This window comes from Aethalodelphis obliquidens, unplaced genomic scaffold (assembly GCF_003676395.1).
Source record: "Aethalodelphis obliquidens isolate GAN/ISIS:26980383/991018 unplaced genomic scaffold, ASM367639v1 scaffold1, whole genome shotgun sequence".
NCBI classification, from domain to species: domain Eukaryota; kingdom Metazoa; phylum Chordata; class Mammalia; order Artiodactyla; family Delphinidae; genus Aethalodelphis; species Aethalodelphis obliquidens.
This window is the reverse complement of record NW_020837945.1, coordinates 77,493,223-77,513,708: the sequence shown is the minus strand read 5'-3', so window position 1 is coordinate 77,513,708 and position 20,486 is coordinate 77,493,223. Positions and strand designations below refer to the sequence as shown.

General features: G+C 41.8%; 1 protein-coding gene across 3 annotated transcripts in view; it reads right to left on the bottom strand.

Annotated features, from left to right (window-relative positions):
- P3H2 (prolyl 3-hydroxylase 2) overlaps positions 1-19,991 on the bottom strand; it is a 153,759-nt gene extending 133,768 nt beyond the window's left edge. Inside the window, exons 1-2 of one of the 3 annotated variants that reach the window (XM_027108917.1) lie at positions 19,842-19,991; positions 18,517-19,577 (exon numbers count right to left, since the gene is read on the bottom strand). In XM_027108917.1, the coding sequence (XP_026964718.1) occupies positions 18,517-18,990 (474 nt within the window). In that variant the 5' untranslated portion in view covers positions 18,991-19,577; positions 19,842-19,991. Of the gene's footprint in view, positions 1-18,516; positions 19,578-19,841 lie in introns of those variants that run through there. The other 2 variants (XM_027108938.1, XM_027108928.1) reach the window with 2 other exon arrangements.
- Between the last annotated feature and the right edge of the window lie 495 nt (positions 19,992-20,486).

The following is a 20,486-nucleotide window of genomic DNA, read 5'->3' as shown; positions in this document are numbered from 1 at the left end:
ACTGATTCTTTCCATGCATTTGAATATCGGAAATAATGATACTGGTTTCTCATGCACAGTTCGATAATGCAGTCAATGAGAGACTGACTCATAAACAAGCTACTAATAAGAAACAAAAGTTTTTAAACCCTAAGAAGGCATAGCACTGACATAACTTCAGCCCTATGGTCACGCCAGTTGTGATTTGAAAAGTAATGAGACCCCCCACTTACTACACTATGGGGCCAACTCTGACCTCCCTCACATGTTCACATTCCTTAGCTTCTTTCTAACCTCCTGCATCACATCTAGAAAGTCTTACTTGAAGGCCCAATTTTGACTGCTCCTAGACTCTCCACAAATTGCTAGATCATCTTTGGGAGCTGATGTTATCACAGGAATTCAAAACAAGAAGCTGCAAATATTCTAACCATTGGCCTTATTAAACAATTCCTGCGCCAAGTGTTGTTTCAAGCAACAGCTTCCACTCCCTACTCCCCAACCCCCAGGGACAAAAGCATGCATGGGTCTGGAATGTATGAAAGGAAGTCAGAGATCTTAAAAATGTCAAGGACAAAAGAAACCTCTACATATGCTCTCTTACATCTTCACGGCCCATATTTGATTTATGTAAGCTCAAAAGCGTTCTGAAAAATACTTTTAGGTCATATTTTTAAACCTTATGGCCAGCATGGATGTTGTTATTGTGCAAGTAAAAATGAGCAGCTTACCAATCCAAAAATGGGAGAAAGACCTAAACAGACATTTCTCCAAAGAAGACATACATATGGCCAACAAATACATGAAAAGATGCTCAACATCACTAATCATTAGAGAAATGCAAATAAAAACCACAATGAGGTATCACCTCTCACCAGTCAGAATGGCCATCATCAAAAAATCTACAAACGATAAATGCTGGAGAGGGTGTGGTGAAAAGGAAACCCTCCTGCACTGTTGGTGGGAATGTAAATTGATACATTATGAGATACCTTATACATTATGAGAATGTAAATTCTCCATTATGGAGAACAGTATGGAGGTTACTTAAAAAATTAAAAATAGAACTACCATATGACACAGCAATCTCACTACTGGGCATATACCCTGAGAAAACCATAATTCAAAAAGATACATGTACCACAATGTTCACTGCAGCTCTATTTACAATAGCCAGGACACTGAACCAACCTAAATGTCTATCGACAGATGAATGGGTAAAGAAGATGTGGAACATATATACAATGGAATATTACTCAGCCATAAAAAGGAACAAAATTGAGTTATTTGTACTGTGGTGGATGGACCTAGAATCTGTCATACAGAGTGAAATAAGTCAGAAAAAACAAATACCATATGCTAAAGCATATATATGGAATCTAAAAAAACACGGTACTGATGCAACTAGTGGAGAGGGTGTGGAGAAAAGGGAACACTCTTGCACAGCTGGCGGGAATGTGAATTGGTACAGCCACTACGGAGAACAGTATGGAGGTTCCTTCAAAAGCTACAAATAGAACTACCATAGCAATCCCATTACTGGGCATATACCCTGAGAAAACCATAATTCAAAAAGAGTCATGTACCAAAATGTTCATTGCAGCTCTATTTACAATAGCCCAGAGATGGAAACAACCTAAGTGTCCATCATTGGATGAATGGATAAAGAAGATGTGGCACATATATACAATGGAATATTACTCAGCCATAAAAAGAAACAAAATTGAGCTATTTGTAATGAGGTGGATAGACCTAGAGTCTGTCATACAGAGTGAAGTAAGTCAGAAAGAGAGAGACAAATACCGTATGCTAACACGTATATATGGAATTTAAGAAAAAAAAATATCATGAAGAACCTAGGGGTAAGACAGGAATAAAGACACAGACCTACCAGAGAATGGACTTGAGGATATGGGGAGGGGGAAGGGTAAGCTGTGACAAAGCGAGAGAGAGGCATGGACATATATACACTACCAAACGTAAGGTAGATAGCTAGTGGGAAGCAGCCGCATAGCACAGGGAGATCAGCTCGGTGCTTTGTGACCGCCTGGAGGAGTGGGATAGGGAGGGTGGGAGGGAGGGAGACGCAAGAGGGAAGAGATATGGGAACATATGTATATGTATAACTGATTCACTTTGTTATAAAGCAGAAACTAACACACCATTGTAAAGCAATTATACTCCAATAAAGATGTAAAAAAATAAAAATAAAATAAAATACTTACAAAAAAGAAAAGAAACTAGTGGCATGGCAGGAATAAAGACACAGACGTAGAGAATAGCCTTAAGGACACGGGGGGCGGGCGGGGGGTGGGGGAAGTGGGACTAAGTGAGAGAGTAGCACTGACATATATACACTACCAAATGCAAAATGGATGGCTAGTGGGAAGCAGCCACATAGCACAGGGAGATCAGCTCGGTGCTTTGTGACCACCTAGAGGGGTGGGATAGGGAGGGTGGGAGGGAGACTTAAGAGGGAGCGGATATATGTATATGTATAGCTGATTCACTCTGTTGTACAGCAGCAACTAACACACCATTGTAAAGCATTTATACTCCAATAAAGATATTTAAAAAAATAAAATTATCTATGAAAAAAAATTAGCAGCTTAGTGTGGTAAAAAATGTAAGAGAAATTTTTATTACTATAGTAATAGTTAATTTTTTCAACATCTTTATTGGAGTATAATTGCTTTACAATGGTATGTTAGTTTCTGCTGTATAACAAAGTGTATCAGCTACACATAAACAAGTAATAGTAATTTTATGACATAAAACAATTTAACAAATTATACATATTCTTATATGAATAAGAAATTACTTGCTTTTTCTTACATTTGTATAGAACTTGAACATTTTTAAAATTCCTTCCTGGGTCCTTATAGTAAACTTGTTGCATAAATAGAGTAAATATTTGTAGCATATCCCCCATTTCAGAGAAAGGGAAATCGTTTCAAAGAAATTAAAGACTTTTTCAGGGATCTGTGGAATCAGTCTATTGTTTTGTAATCAGACTGTATACCATTTAGGATTTAAACAACACTAGGGTAGAGTTAATCTCATGCTACAAAACTAAAAATTAAGAAGGTGAGGTCTGAAAATTAGAATTGTCACAATTCTTCTTAAGTTATATAAGCAAGATGTAAGACAGAATAATAGATGATAGGCAGCCCATTAGAAAAATAATACTGATAATAGTATAACATCAGCAACAATTATTATTTACTGAGTGCTTATACTATGAGCCAGGTGCTGTTCTAGGTGCCTGACAGGTATTTGCTCATGAAATCCTCACAACACCCCTATGGACTTAACCCTGTTTTAAAGACAGAGGCTTTAAGTAACTTGTGGAAGGTCATAAAACACCATCTCATTTACTTTCTAGAACAGTATTTCTTAAAATATATCCATCGTCCATGGCTTATTACAAGGACCGCCAACAGTTTCAGACTTAAAAGTGATTTCGTTAAGGTATACTGCACTAATTGAAAATGTAGGTTCAATTAAACTACATTTAATTGAAAATGTAGATTTCAATTTTCATAGAAATCCCATGGTGGTCTTAATAATCATGACATTTTTAAGGTCATACAAGTTCTTTGCTGCACTACTCTGGGTGTTTTCTGTCAGCTACCATTCAGTTATCAAGGTGCATTTAATCTTTCTTACTTTATAACATTTACAGGTTGTTTATTATTATTAAATTTTCAATTGTATTATCATTGCTATGTTTTGATATAGTACCATTTTACAAAAATAAAAAAATGAAAAAGATACATGGTTCCTTAGTGATTCACCAAAGGCTGATAGTAGAGATAAAAACAGTAACAAACACCAGAACTAAAAATAATATAACTGATTAAAAAAAGACATTTTGCAAAGTTACACTCCTTATAGCAAAAATAATTACACTGAATACTACTGCCTAGAAGCTTATAAAAAAGAGTCTAAAATTAATAACATATTATGACTAGAAAGAAAGAAGAATGAGCTTCTGGAAAAATTCCATCTTTAAATGACTGCAAAATGTCACATAATACAATACACACAATGAGGAAGGACAATTACTATCATATGTTTTGATATAACTGTATATATCAGATATAATATATATATATATATATATATATCAGATATAATCAGATATAATTATATCTGTATATATCAGATATAATCCAACTGTATAGTTGGATAATCCACTAGAGAAGAATCACATCTGGTCAACTGGTACATATGTAAGGGAAAAGTCAGGAGTAACTTGTTCATTTATCACTAAAAGCCCATGCATCATGAAAAAGACTTCAATGTTCCAGTTCAACTCATAATATTATGTGAATCAGAACATGCGTGTGTTGGAACAAGATATGTTGAAATCCAAATGGATGATAGAGCACTGATTTTTTTATGCAGCAAACAAAAAGTACATTTCAAATAAGAGGTCTTGCCTGAATGTCGATACTTAAAAACTGCTTTATTTGGGCTTCCCTGGTGGCGCAGTGGTTGAGAGTCCGCCTGCTGATGCAAGGGATGCGGGTTCGTGCCCCGGTCCGGGAAGATCCCACATGCCGCGGAGCGGCTGGGCCCGTGAGCCATGGCCGCTAAGCCTGTGCGTCTGGAGCCTGTGCTCTGCAACGGAAGAGGCCACAACTGTGAGAGGCCCGCATAACGCAAAAAAACCTGCTTTATTCATAGAGAACAGTTGGTATTGACATTTTATATCCTGATCTTGACATTGACATTGTCCTTGTCATTACAGGAAATAATGAAAATGTTGAATAAAATTGAATCTTAACTATTAGCTTACAAATTTTCAGAAGGGAGTCTGCAGAACTGTGTAGTAAATACAACACTTTTTCTAACACTGAATTTAGAAAAGAGAGATACAGTTTTTGAATTGAGTGATGAGATCAAAATATTTCTTCAGGACACTGACACTGCTGAAAAAGACTATTTCTATGATTGCAAAAAGCTTGCCTATTTGACTTTCCTCTTCAATATATTCAGTATTTTATATTGCCTAAGCTTAGTGTCTAAATATCAAAATTTTTAATGTTGAGCATAAGATACGAGTATTTACTGAGGCCATATTGAAGTGCAAACAGTTTAATTGCTGAGAGTTTCACAGTTTACTAACATTTAATGACCTTGTTTTATTAAGGAAATATTCTGCCAAACATTAAAACATATTAAAGTTAATAGAGACTTTCAAGATTATACATTCCAATCACCTCATTTTATAAGTGAAGGAACTGAAGCCCAGAAAGGAGAAATTCATCATCTTATCACCATAGAGAGTTAGTGCCAGAGTTATAGTTAGAGCCACGGTCTCCAAACTCATTACTCTATCTAGCACTGTTTCTAGTGCATCCACCCAGCTTCACATTAATAACCGTAAATTGACCTATGAACTTGGCACCCTCACGAAAGAGCCCTCTTTAAAAATGATGACCAAGTGCACAGAGTGGCATTTTTTTTTTTTTTTTTTTTTTTTGCTGTACGCGGGCCTCTCACTGTTGTGGCCTCTCCCGTTGCGGAGCACAGGCTCTGGACGCGCAGGCTCAGCGGCCATGGCTCATGGGCCTAGCCGCTCCGCGGCATGTGGGATCTTCCCGGACCGGGGTACGAACCCATGTCCCCTGCATCAGCAGGCGGACTCCCAACCACTGCGCCACCAGGGAAGCCCCAGAGTGGCATTTTTAAATGCCTAACTATATGGAGTATATTAAAGGGATAAATTCATGCCTTAGGAGAATTGACAGTTCAATTTCAACAAACAAGTATCAAGTTCCTACCAAGTGTAAAAAATCAGTGATGTTAGCTATGTGTGTATGTTGAGGTCAAAGACTTGCACATAATAATCTGGAACATAGGAAGTATTGATTATGGGACTGTCATATGGATTTTGGGACAGTGAGAAAGAGAAAAGAGAATTGTTACTTAGCGTTTTTCTTATTCTAAACCCTAAATTAAATTGGTTTCCCATATGTAACATGGTAGGTAAATCTTTATTAAATATCCTATTGGGAAAATGAACCAGAATGATCACATACTTACTTATTTATGAAGAGTTAAATCACAGTATTCCAGAGGGGTCTCCTCTATGGACCTATAAATAAGTGAAAGGGCGGGCGGGTGGCAACTCAGCTATAAAGGGCTGGGACTTTTTACACCTCTAAGGAAAGACTTAACAACCTTATATGAACCATAGCACAGTCCAGTTGATCTACTTAGGTTTGATTTAGTGGTGGTGAGATTTTTTTTGTTTAACTCACTAGATCACTGGCTTATTATAAAAGGATATAACTCAGGAACAACCAGATGGATGAGAGACAGAGGGCAAGGTATGGGGAAGGGGCTCGGAACTTCCAAGCCCTCTTCAAATGCCCTACTCTCCCAGCACCTCCACACGCTCACCAATCCAGAAGCCCTCCAAATCCCATTCATTTGAGGTTTTATGGAGGCTTCATTATGCAAGCATGATTGATTTAGCTCATTGACCACTGGTGACTGATTCAACCTCTAGCCCCTCTCCCCTCCCTGGAAATCAGAGGGTGGGACTGAAAGTTCCAACCCCCCAATCAACGTTGGTTTCCCCAGCAACCAGCCCCCTCCTTAGGTGCTTTCCAAAGGTCACCTCGTTAACATAAACCCAGCTGTGGTGGAAGTGGTGATGAGATTTGACTAGAGATTTTTCTTAGAGATCAGAAAGGCTTCTCTGTAGCTTTTTGCAGTAAAGCATTGGTAACAAAGATTACCTCGAGTTTTTTTAAATAAAGTCCACTCAAATTGTATTCATCATCATCATCACTATAATTTCAAGATCACTTAAAGAATCTGCATGAAGACTTCTGATTCTGAACAAGATGGAGTAAATTCATTTCTCCCTAGACCTTCTCTTGAGCACACCTAAAAACTCCGGACAGACACAGGAAGATTCTGAACGGTGGCATGAAGAGGCAGACGGGCTAAGGACCTGGCCCTTGAACACAGAGGTGAATTTCCTGGGTTTTCTTCTTGTCTCCCTTATATCCCTGATTGGACTCTGCCTGCAACCTGGACATACCAATGGGAGCAGACACAAAAAAGGCCCCCCAAAGCATTCTCCCTTTAGTTAAAGAACCGAAATAGTGAGGCATAGCAAAATAGAAACATCTGTGATCATACTTGCCCAACTCCAGCCAAACACCAGGGGAAAAAAATCTCGCTGCCCCCTGCCCTTGGTCAGCTCCTAGGGCAGGGAGCCTGGACTTCTACTCCCCTCCTCCCCAAGGGTAGCAGGCACTCCTCCCCCTCCCAATTAGAGAGTAAGAAAATAATTTCAGAGGAGAGGGAGCCAGATAAAGGGATTTTTTAAACATTCTTTAGGAACATTTAATATCCTTTAAATGTTCTTAAATATGATGATCTGGGCAGACCCCCTAGCAACTCATATGTGAAACTGACCAGAATGGACATTAGCAAAAGGTGTGATAACTGAACTACAGTGTGGAATACGGCAAGGTTTTCAGTTTAGCCTCTGGATAGCACACAAACGAAGCAAATTAGCAGCTCCAAGGCTCTGTGAATGAAATTGGGTTTTCTGAGTATACCATAATACACTCGCCAAGAGAGGTGCACCCACTTTCAATTCCTAAGCGTGTTTGTTCTGATCAGTTGTTACCCATTTAACCTAAAACTCTCACTGGTACTATGCAATTAAATCCTTTTCAGATGTTATCTCAGAGAAACTTGAGCCAGAAATCAAAGGACTGATGCAGATCATACATATGGATATTGTTACTGCTAAATATTCTGTGTGTGTGTGTGTGTGTGTGTGTGTGTGTGTGTGTGTGTGTTTTAAGGCCTTGGCACTGTTTGTTTTTTTTTTTCTTTTTTGCCTTATGTAAGTTATTTATAGGGAGTGTGCTGGTGACCATGGTCTAAGATTACATTAGCCAGAATTAAGAAGCAGGATAGAGAAAAAGTCTTTAATGAAAAAGTCTTTAATGATACACCATCTGTGGGTATAAGACATTTTCATTTCATAAGATCATGGAGTCTTATTAACTCTGGATTGGAGAATATGTTAAATCTTATCTATCTCAACATTGCTTTAATGTTTAAACCTTAAATGCAACTTCCCTGTTTAGGCATTTGCCTGACTTATGTTTGAACACCTTCTTTCTGGGCTATGTATTATATCTGACAGCTGTCAGTGTTAGGAAAGTCTTCCATATCTGAGCCAAGGTCCTGTTTTCTGTAACTTGTGTGTCCCCAAGTTTTCTCTACCTACTGTACATGTAATTATCGTCTCAGTTTATCATGATATATTTGCCTATCTATTCTTTTGCCTTTCATATTCCCTTACAAATTTTCTCTCTCCGTACCAGCTATGAGGCAAGGAATAAGTACAGTTGACCCTTGAACAACATGGGAGGATAGAAGCACCAACATTTGCGTGGTTGAAAATCACATATGATTTACAGTTGGTCCTCCTTATTCACGGTTCTGAATCTGTGGATTCAACAACTGGGGATCATATAGTGCTGTAGTATTTACTACCAAAAAAATCATGGACCCCCATAGCACAAACCCATGTCATTCAAGGGTCAACTGTACTTCTGTGTCAATGCTGACCTAAGTAAGCCCACAACACTTTTTTTTAAATTAACTTCTCACAAGAAGCCAGTGAAGTGGTGTGATTATCCCCATTTTCCAGATAAGAAACTCAGGTTCATACATGTGAACTTTTCCAGTGTCACATAACTAATAAAAGGCAGGACTCTTTTGAATATAAGCCTGTTCCATGTCAAAACCCAAAGTGTGAGAAGTAAAAAAGAACTCCAATTTTGTCATCAGAAAAACCTGGATTCAGATTCTGACTCTATTACCGACTAGCTGTGTGATCTCAGACATACCATGTAACCATTTAATCAGTTTCCCCTATTGCAAAATGAAGAAATGGGGAACATTTGGCTACACCTAGGATTTCAAAGAAACCTGAAATGGCAAAGTGGCATTTCCCTTAACAGTTGGTAAATATTCACTGTTGTGCATGTGGAATCTGCCCCAGAGTCATTCCTTCCTTCTCTGTTTCACCAGGAAACTGAGTGGCTCCGCTACCCTGGGCTGTATCAAGGCAGAAACATCTCAGCCAAGTATGGGGCCTTTGGCATTACAGGAGTGAAGAAAGACCAACATCTGCTTCCGGATGATTGGTTTTATTACAGAGACATGGATTTCAGAGGATGCAACATCCATGTTTGTTTTTTGTTTGTTTGTTTGCTTTTTAACATCTTTATTGGAGTATAATTGCTTTACAATGGTGTGTGAGTTTCTGCTGTATAACAAAGTGAATCAGCTCTGCATATACATATATCCCCCTATCTCCTCCCCCATGTTTGTTTTGTGTAAACTCCCTTCACATGTGGAGTCCTGCTTGGACTTTTTGACTTATTGTTCTTGCCTTCCTTTACCTAATTTTTGCTACCATCTCTTCATCTTCCTCCATCTATTTCTGCATCTCCCTCCGCTATGGTATGAATGTTTGTGTTCCCCCAACATTCATATGTTGAAACCTAGTCCCCAAGGTATTAGAAAGCAGGCATGTGGGAGCTGATTAGGTCATGAAGGCAGAGCCCTCATGAATGGAGTTCATGCCCTTATAAAAAAGGCTCCAGAAACCTTCCTGCAGTGTGAGGTCAGAGCAAAGCAAGACTCTCACCAGACACCATATCTGCAGGCACCATGGTCTTTGCCTCCCAGCTTCCAGAACTCTGAGAATTAAATGTTTGTTGTTTATAAGCCACCAGCGTATGGTCTTCTGTTATATCAGCCCAAAAGGACTGAGACACCCTCTGACTCTCTCTCTCTCAATCTCACAATCATTTCTTCTTTCCTCTGACCCCCTCCCATTTTCCCCACTTTCCAGCCTTCTATAAGATGGCATTTGGGGTTTGAGTCAAGCTGCTTTCTAAGAGTATATGTGATACAGAACTAACCCCAAGAAAACCAAGAGTTGCAGTGGATTACTTTTACATGACTGAGTTCGGGTACTTTCCAAGTTGAATGAAAAACACATTAATTCTGGAGTTTGGAGTTCGCAATTGAAAGGTGTTAGTTTGTATTGCTAAAGTAACCTGTCCTGTCATGTTCAGATAATAAGTAGAGAGAAGTCAGATACTCTGGCTGAATCAGCGCAGCCACGGGCAGGACCAGCTAAGGGATATAAGCCCAGTGATTTGCATCTTGCAGAAAGAGGCTCTATTTCCAGTGGAATTCCCCTCATAAAAGATATGAAGCTATAGCCAAACTTTTTCATAAATATCATGATTTATCAGTGGGTATACTGCCATCTAGCATATGGGTTGTCCAACACTTGATTTGTACTTGTCTAATGTCAATGCCGAGTTATCTTAAACATGGCTACATGTTTAAATCAGTGGTTCTCAATGTGGGGTGATTTTGACCCCAAGAGACATTTTGCAATGTATAGAGACATGTTTGGTTGTCACAGCTTAGAAGCAAGGTGAAGTGTGTTGCTACTGCTGTTGAGTAGGTAAAGGCCAGGGATGCTGCTAACCGTCCTAAAATGCACAGGACAGCCCATCACAACAAAGAATTATCCATCCCAAATAGCAGTAAGTCAAAGTTGAGAAACTCCAGTTTAAATGCCTACTGACCCAAATACCCGCAGATTCCACTGTGTAACTGAGCCCTTGATCATCCTATTGAAACAATAATTGTCTGTGAAAAGTCTCTGTCCCTAGTGGCATTTCTAAATGCCTTGTACTACAATCAAATGCTGATTGTTGATCCTGGATTCAATCTGAAAAATATTACTAAGAAATAATTCTTACTTCAGTGGGGAAATAATTTTTTTATGGTCTTCTGGATTAATCTTTGATACTATAATTTGAGATCATTTTTGAAAACAGCCAAATCTGGCTTTAAGGTAATTCACTGTGTCTGGTGTCCTAATTATGTGTTGATTTTTTTGTGCAAGCTTATTAATCTTGACGAAGTGAAAACTAAAAATTTAGCATTCAAGCAGAAAGAATAAATCAAAATTGGCTGAATTAACTTTCCTGTGATTCAGGGTTTGTTAACAATTTCTGTTTTGTTTTAGATTTATTTATTTTATTATATCTTTTGCTTTTCTCCATTCCTTTTCCAGGTTCCAGTATAATTACACTGTAATCTTCAGCAGTGTCTCATTACTTGCACAAAAACTCAACCCATTATTTGTAGATAATGAATTCCAGCAGGATCATTCTGATAGCCCCGAACTTCTGGAAAATCTGACTTCTTGGATCTCCCTCCTTCTGGCTCTTATACCTTCATTTCCCTTCCAAAGAAGATTCTTTGCCTCATTCATTTTCATTAGATTTATTGGGGGAATAGCGTTAATCCAGGGGCCTGTTTATGAATTTTTCCCAGAAATGGGCAGAATAGTAGTGCAAGGAATAACATTGCATAAGGTAGCTTTTATTTTCAGGGTCTATCCCATTTGGCAAATAATGTAACTGGCATGCTATGTGTGTCAAATTAATTTTGTTACGTTTGTGTTTTCAGTGTGTGTCTTACAAATAGTGGTCATCAGCAATGTCACAGAGGTGGGAATTGGGGTTCTTCGATTCTAATCCTGACTCTTCCATTAAATTGCTGGATAAATTTGGACAACTTGATTCTTTTTCAGATTTTATTTTTCCATCTTTAAAATGGGAGGATGGGGACACAAATGTTCTATGAACGTGGCAGGGAGCAGTTGCAGAAAGATGGGGAGCCGAGAGGAGGGGGAAATGAATATCTTTCCCAACATACGCTCAACTCATGCACAAATCATATGGGGAAAAGGGACATAAAAAGAATTTCATAGTAGATGCCTATGTCTGTGGAGCAAATTAAATAAGAAGCTGCATGGCCTTCATTTTATTAGAACCAAAGCCCTAACATTACCTCTACCACTACCTACTTCTCTCCTCCCTTGATTGATCCCAACAACCTCTCCTTTGCAGATGTAATTTCACTGTGTAGATCATCAGTAAGACACGGAATGTGAAAGGAGAGAAAGAGAGAAATAAGTATAGAAAACAAAGTAAAGCAGAGAGGGGTGTGGTCAAGTGAAATCAGCTTCTTCTGACTATAGCCTGCAGCTCTCCTCAGTACTAAACCCCAAAAATCACACACACGGCACTGAAACATACGGTGCAGAAGGCTGACTACAAATCATTTTTTTTTAAAGATGTGTTTGGGCCATTTGGCAACTGAGGGCCAGCTCTCATGGAAATTACATAGCTAGGAAGTCAGACAGCAGGAAAGGAGGGATGCATAAAAGGACAGAAAAAGAATTATAGGAGAAAAGCTGAATGGAAAAAAAGACAGGAGAAATTATTTTTCCTAATGAGAAATGCAAAATTTTCCACCAGACAAGTGACTCTTGGCTAAGTGGCCAACATATCACGTGAATGAAAATGCAGGGTGGGTGGGGTAGTGCAGGAAGCAGGGCCTTGTATCTGCACTGTCGCTGGAGGTACCAGGTCCACCGCAGGTCTCGGTGGCATCACTGATTCACCAGACTGCCCCTCAGGAGGTAGCAATACCCACTGCACAGAGTCCGGAAAAAGCACTGGACTATAAATTAAAATACTTACATTCCAACCCAGTTCCGCTTGCTCACCCTCCTTGATTTGTCATGGAACCTCTGAGGCCAGTGTCATCAGCTGTTAAGTGACAGGGATAGACTTCTTCATGATTTCTGAGGTTCCTTCAAGCTGTAGCATTTTTACCGTTTTAATAATTATCACTCCTCACCCTTGCAAGACCGCATTTCTTAAGGAAAATACTTATCCCTTCCTCTCTCACCCCTGCTTCACTGCCCCAAACCAATTATTTAACTTGGAGAGAGAGGGTTGAACAAGATGCTCTCTTGGAGTTCCTTCCAGCTCTCTAAGATCTGGGATTCTAAGACACCCAAGTTTACTCAATCCCTTAGTAATACAAAAGAACCATTATTACACCAAATCCAATCAGTTTTCATTTTAGGTGAACTCATGCACTTTTCAGAATTTTCAAACTCCATCCACGAAGCAAACTGACATTTTATCAAACATTCCCAAAAGAATACCACACACCTATCCCTTTGGAGTTTATCACTGAGCAAATGATATTCGTGACAGAATACATTTGGTTCTCAGAGATGGGATCTGTGGAGACAAGCAGTTTATTACTTTCTTTTATTAAAACTTGTAAAGGAATACCTGTTTCGCCAGACTGAGATAGGAGAAAACCTGTAAGCAAGTGCTTCCCTCATCTAATTGAATTTTAAGCTGCTGTAGCACTGACTGTTTGTAATCACAATGCATGACTGATAAAGAGCTGACTGGGCTTTCAAATGGTCAGCCTCCTGGAAGGAAACAATAGAAATTCTATCTCCTTAGCACACAGGAACTAAATGCTGGCTACACAAAGAAGCTCCCAGGTTTCCTTCCTAAGGCATGGGACAGAAAGATGATGACTAGTGGATTTTGATGATTCAAGCTCAAAAAAAAAAAAAAAAGAAAAATTCCAAATGTAAGAAGAAAAAAAAAGTCTCATCCCTTGAAGAAATAACCACTAGGAAACTTCAAAACAACTATTTCATGAAGACATAAAATCCACTTCCTATTTGAAATAATTTGGGGACAAAGTGTACATAGTCTACATATAGGTAAAAAGATTTAAATACGGGATTTGGGAAAAGTTTTTATTCTGAACTAATAGAATATGTATCATGTCATGTGGCCTACATTTCAAACATTTTTAAAGGCCTTCATCTAGAAAGAGAAAGAAGTTGATAAAGCAGAATAAGAGCAAGGAAAATCCTTGAACTTACTTTTTCTCTTTTCTAGAAACCACTAATAAAATAAATTATGGTCAAGAAAAAGGAAGTTTGGGGAGCTGACTCTAGGAAGGAGATAGAATCGCCTAACTTAATTGCATTTCCTCCCCCGCCCCCCACCAATCTTAAGAAGAAAAACAAAGGTCACAGAGCACAAAGCACCAACTTAGAAACAAAACATGGAGGCGCAAGCTTGTTTTAAGTAAAAAACATAAATAAGCAGCACTGGTTCTTTTTTTTTTTAAATTTTTTTTCTTTAACTAAATGGCTGGGAACACTGAAAGAAAAACAGATACTGTCAAAGTATTCCTGATTATAAAGTACACAGATAAAAAAAAAGAAAAGAATCTCACTTACATTTGTTTAAATTCCACAAATGTACATAAAACAGGCACAGCGTGTCAAGAATTTTCCGAAGCATAGTTTTAGGAAATAAGGATTAAATTAGAAAAAAAAATGGAGGGGGAGGGAAAGGAGGTTTGCAACATTAGCCGGAACTTGCAAGTAGAAGAGAGTGAAAAGTCAAGCAATCTACAGTCCTTCTATAACTTTCTCCCCCAACTGACCAGTCAGGAAACCAAATAACTAATTTGAGAAAACCTCCTGCCGCCACACAGAAATCTTTTTCAACAATATTTCATACACGAGCAACCAAACTATCATTCATTCAACAAACATACACTGAGCATTTACTGCTACTGCCCCCTGTTTTAGGTATTTGAGGGGAATATAAATGCTGAGCCCCAACTCAGACCTACTGAACCTAAATCTCCAATTTTAAATCACATTTTTAATGCCCAGGGGATTCATACTAATCATCCACCTGCTGATCTTCCAGATCTGGAAACTCCTACTTTAGGAGGTGCAAAAATGCCTGTGACCATTCTTGATCTCAAGGAGCTCACATTAAGTGATGAACAAATATATGAATTTCTCCAGAACAAGGTTAAAAGTGATATGAGAGGAACATATTCTTTACTGTGGACATTCAGAGGAGCGAGAAATGATGGATTGTTGGGAGTTGCAGAGAGAGTGAAAGAGGATCTCACAGAAATAGGTATATTTGTGCTAGTACACTTACCATTTGAACACATAGAGGAGAAGGTGGGAAAATCTACTGTTATAACTAATAATAATAAGAGATACATCTCCAGTGTTTCTGGAAACAGAAATGGGCCCTGTCCCCGGTGCTTTATATAAATCCTCTCTTAAACCTAAACCAATCAGGTAGGTCCCGTTATCTCCCCATTTTGCAGATGGGGAAACTAAAGCTTAGAAAGTTTATGTGATTTGCTCGCAGTCACAGAGCTAGAGATTGAAGAGCTAAAGTTCAATCCCAGATCGACCCCATGCCAGAGCCTACATGTCTCCCAAAGAAGAATAAATAAACCCAGATGTGCAGCAGTGTCAGACACATAAGATTAAGCATCCATTGTTCCCTCTAGCTGAAGGATGGCAGAGTGGGAGGAGACTGGGCCTGTAAAGTTAAGGGGCAGCCAGGCTGAGGGGTGCTGTATTCAACACTGTGGGCTCTATACAGAAGCAAGGGGAAACCAGCGAAGCTTTCCGAGGAGAGACTGCTCTGATAAAAGCTTTATCTTAGGTTTTAGGCTGTGAATCATGAGTTATATCTTACAATCTGAAATAATAAAATTTGAAAGTTTGAAGTGTCTCACCCTGCCTTTAAACAAAAAAGTGTGGATAGGATCTAAGTGGAACTACCACCTCGTAGCTGTCCAGAGGATTTCCCAGCATGCCAGGGCTTAAGGAAGATTCTACAGAATAGCCCTTAAGATAAATGCAGTGAGTGTCTGTTACCCCACAGGACAAGGACTGACTCATTCCTGGAGCTGTCCAAATCTGGCAAAAGGACAGCCCTGGGGACACAGCATTCCCTGGGACCTGAGGTGACTCCACGGGACAGTGGATGTGCACAGGCACGACCAATTATTGGCAGAGCCCAGACCCCGGACTCCCAGTCCTGTGCTCAATTCATCAAATCAAATCATATGTGACACTGGGTGAGCCCCTTCCCTTGTCTGGATTTCCCTTTCCTCATCTGTGAAATGAGAAATTGATCTCAACAGGCCTTAGATTTCACAATTCTCAATCTTTCCCTTCCAACACTCTAGCATAAAGAATCCGCTTCCATCAGTAGCTCACTAACTGGGATTTGGGGGAGGACCAGCATCTCCCAAGAGCTTCTACAGTTTGCAAACCCCTAGCTGAGAATAAATGTGTTTCCTTATCTCTAGGAAGTCTGCTAGTTCTGACCATATTACAGGATTCACAATTCTCAAATCTTGGCTACAAAGTCCTCACTGAATTCAATCTGGCCCAGGATTATTCTTTTCAAATACAGACTGGATCACTGATGTCCAAAGTAAGCAACACAAGGTACCATGATCATATGCAGGTATATGCAGGGAACCACTCTATCTTCAGGGAATGGACACTTTAGGATTCAAACCTGTCAGAGCCCAAAGATACTGTTATTTTGCGAGTTTTGTTTTGCTCTCAGAAGATTGTGTGTGTGTGTGTGTGTGTGTGTGTGTGTGTGTGTGTGTATTTATGAGTGAAATTCCCAAGAAGCCAAGCAAAGGCTAAAATTGTGGCGTTCTTGCGGGGAGGGAACACCTTATTCGATGTTCATAAAGATGCTCCTGTAAACTCCAACCCATCAAAAATGAATTTCCAAAGGGGTAAGAAGATTTCCTCCTTAAGAGATGATCAATTATGTAGAAATTGTACCTATCGGAGCGGAGGTGAACAGGAAGCAGATGCAAGATTTGTTCTGCTCTCAGAAACATTGCCAGTAAAACAGAAATTGGCACATGAACTCACATAAGTTTGAAAGGACTTCTTAAACTTCATTGGTTCATCAGACTACAGACAGTAGTTCACCCACAGAGCTACCTGTGAGTGACTCTCTCCTATAATCGATTCACTGAAAAAAACTGAGGCATGTTAAACCTATGGCTTCATCTTCTTTGACCTCCAACCAGGAGATGGGAGCAGGAGAATGATCAATGTTAACATTAGCAGTGAAGCAAGTGTAATGACAGAACCAAAGACACTCACATTTTGAGAGTTACCTCGTGGTTATTTATTTTTATAGGAGTGAAAATAAATATGCATTCCTTTTCCAGACCTGAGAAAGGAAAATGTGCCCGAGATGTGTGACAGAACAAGCAACAGGACTACCAACCTCACATCTGAGACTCCTGGGAAGACAGTATTACAGGGGGACCAAACCCGACCACCCACATTCTGCTCTGGGAACTAGCTTAGTATATATATCTTCAGCTGTCGGGTACTCACAAGCCCCTCTCTGCCTGCTACTGACTGATTTCTCTAAAGACCACCAAAAACTGTGCCACTCATTTAAAAGAAAGCAGATTTATACTTAATACATGCCTCAGCAAATGCTTCAGGAGGCACAAGCAAATAGAAGACAAATCCTGGAAAGGATTCAGGCTTTCTCCTTATTTCTTGCCCAAGATACTAAATCTAGCAACTTAGCCAGAGCACTGGGAGTTAAAGAGTTAGTTACAGTTGTGATTTCCTGAACTCTACCCAAAACTGCAAATCTGCAGAGAGCCCTACCAACTGTGAGCTCAGAGACCTTGTGGGATGAGCTGCAAAAGACATTAGAATATCAGCACCTGGTGTGTATTTTCACCACTCCAGAAATGCAGCCTGGTCCATTGGCTGGCATGACCAACCAACCAACCCCCAAAGCTGCCACTTCTCCAACAGCTGGAGAACAGACATTGATATACTGACATAGAAAGGCAGAAGGGGGAGAAAGTGTAAGTTCAGAGCAACATGGATGAGTGAGAGTGGGAGATTAAGGAACACGGGCTAAATTCTCTCTGCCATCATCTAAGTGAAGCATTCACTTAGATCTTTAAAACTGTGAATGTAGGGAAGATGTCAATATACACTGTCTGCCTCCTGGCACTAACTTCAGGCAAGTTGAATACACAAAAATAAAACCAGAAAGAGGGAGCATCTGGTGGTGAATAACTCAGTCCGATGCTCACCTCCAGAAACTGGAAGCCTTCTATCAAAGGAGAAAGAGTCAGCACTTCGGGTACTTTTAGTGAGACTGCCTCACACAGATTCACCTCTTCCATGCATACCTCCTCTTTAACCTTTGATCTTCCCTTTTTGTGCTAAGTGCAGGGGAAAAGACAGAGGGATGGGTTTCGGAGCAAGTCTACTTTTAACTCTGCTGTTTTGAGACCGCTCTCTTTTAAACTTCAAAGAAAAGGTGCAGACTAGCTTGTAGGAGGGATGAGGGAGCGGAGATGGAAGAGAAACTGGGTGAAGCTAGACCAGGGAATGAAGCGAGAGGAGACCTTATACTAGACCCGGCTCTACCAACGTTCAGACATTAGTGCTGAATGGGTACTTTAAACGTCTTATCAGTACAGTTCTCTTTTTGAGAGAGAAGTGGATGCCGGAAGAGCTAATGGCTTGCCCAAATTCATCGAGTGTTGGTTACAGAGCTCGGGCCACCAGCTATGTAGATCCACACATGAGACAGAACCGTTAAAGGAGACCCAGTCAGACTCGCTAAGGAGCAGCGCGCCGGCCAAGAGACTGGAGCCGCGGGGAGGGCTGGAGCGCATCCCAGGGCAGCGAGGGGGGCGTGAGGTGTGCGCTCTGGGTACCTTGATGTAGGCCCGCTGCAGGTAGTTGTAGGGCACTCGGCGCTGGAAGTCGCTGCGCACATCCTCGCTGGCGCGGTGGCGGGACGCGGGGCCCCCGAGGCGCTGGCTCTGGCAACTGCGGTAGCAGCGCGCCCGCTCAAGCAGGGCGCGGAAGAAGGGCAGCTCGGCCCCTGGGCCAACGCCGGGGGGCACGAGCGGGCAGCGCGCGGCGCAGTGGCGGGCGCAGCGGGCGCGGATCTCCCGCAGGCGCCGGTGGCTGCGCAGCGCCGCTTCTAGGTCGCGCACGGCCACCTCGTAGTCCCCGCTGTAGTAGGCGGCCACGCCGCTGGCGTAGAGCAGGTCGAAGGGCTGCAGAGGCCCGGGCTCGGGCTCGCGCTCCGAGCACCGGCCGTCCGGGGGGCCGCCCCACAGCGGCGGCGGCAGCAGTAGCCAGGGCAGCAGCATAGGCAGCTGCGCCCAGATACGCTCCCGCATCCTCCGCCGCGGACGGGCGCCGGCCGGCCACGCTCGCAGTCGGCTCTGGGCACTTGGCGTCCAGGCCCCGTCTCTCGGCTCCGCGGGCGAGATCGCCGGCCCCGCCTCCTGCCGGTTGACCCGAGAGCCTCAGGTGACCGGCGGCGCTCGGCGGACTGAGAGGCGGAGGCCGGCTCGGACGGCCGCTCTTAAAGGGACGCCCACAGCTCACACGCTCCTCCTGCTGCCCGAACCTCTGCTCGCCGCTCGCCGCCGGCGCTCAGCGCGCGCCCTGCAGGCTCCCGGCTGCAGCCGCCAGGAGGCCAGGGCCCTCACACCCCAGTGCCAGCCAGAGAGCCAGCCCCGCTGGCGGCCAGCCCGGGGGGGCCAGAGCCTGACGCGTGGGGTCCATTCGAGGTTGCAGAATGGACATGATTACTCCCTTTTTTAGAGAGGAAGAAAAGCCGGCTTAGCGAGGATAGGGCTTTCATCATTTTCTGAAATTTGTCCGTGACCTCGCAGTTTGCAGCGTCCTTCACCTTCACATGGAAGCTCCCTCTCCGGCTGTGAGGAAAGCCCTAGAGGGCCCGTTGGCTCCGTTGGGAGGCCTGAGGAGAAAAGTGATTAGTCCACGTTTATAGAACTGTGAAAAAGCGAAGGAAGGACTCAACCCTGGGCCTTTCGAATCAAAGCTTGCTTACTGCTCCTTCTCTTAGAGAAGGTCCCACCCTTGTTTCTCATCCCACTTTGTATGGGTGTGTGTCTGTGCATTGGGGCAGGGAGTAGGGACACGGGAACAGTGAATAGCCCACCTTTCTGTGCAGGGGAGATCGTTACAGGACCCAGAGAATTGTTGGAATGGCTGTACTTACATTCTGCCTCGGTCAGTTTACCAACGCTGTAAACTTGCACAACTGAGCCTTAGGTTCCTCATCTACTATGGCAGACAAATATCCCAACACGTCAAACGGTTTTCAGGTCTAAGTTTTTTTTTTTTGCAAGAGTTGAACAAAGAGGCAATTTAATAAATCCAGTACTCCCAGGACTTAAGCAATGAGCGTCAGTCTAGGAATGGGAAAGCTGACAGAAGTGGGTGCCAGGCTCCAAAGGACTAGCTGGAGGCTTTCCTGTTCCTCTGTTTCTCCTCCCGCTTAAATACCTTCTGAGCCAAGGTGTTCCCTTCTTTCCTGTTCCTTGGCTTCACACTCTCACAAGGATTCCTGAGAGCTTATGCACTGGATCCTTGACTCCAGCCTGCCTCCTGGAAACATTCCTGTGGTCTCCTAGTGCTTGTAGCAATCTCACCCAGGTCTCCCTGGCCACTGCGATGGTGAGCAAGAGGGAAAGGCAACAGGAAAGAACACTTATCGTGCAGCTGATATGAATTCCCCAGGAAGGTTTTTCTGTGGAATCACCACTAGGCCCAGGAGGATGCCAGAGTTTCGTGCTCATTCCTTCACTCATTTTGTTGGGTTTGACCACTCTGGCCATAAACAGCCTTGGCTCTGGAACTCCAA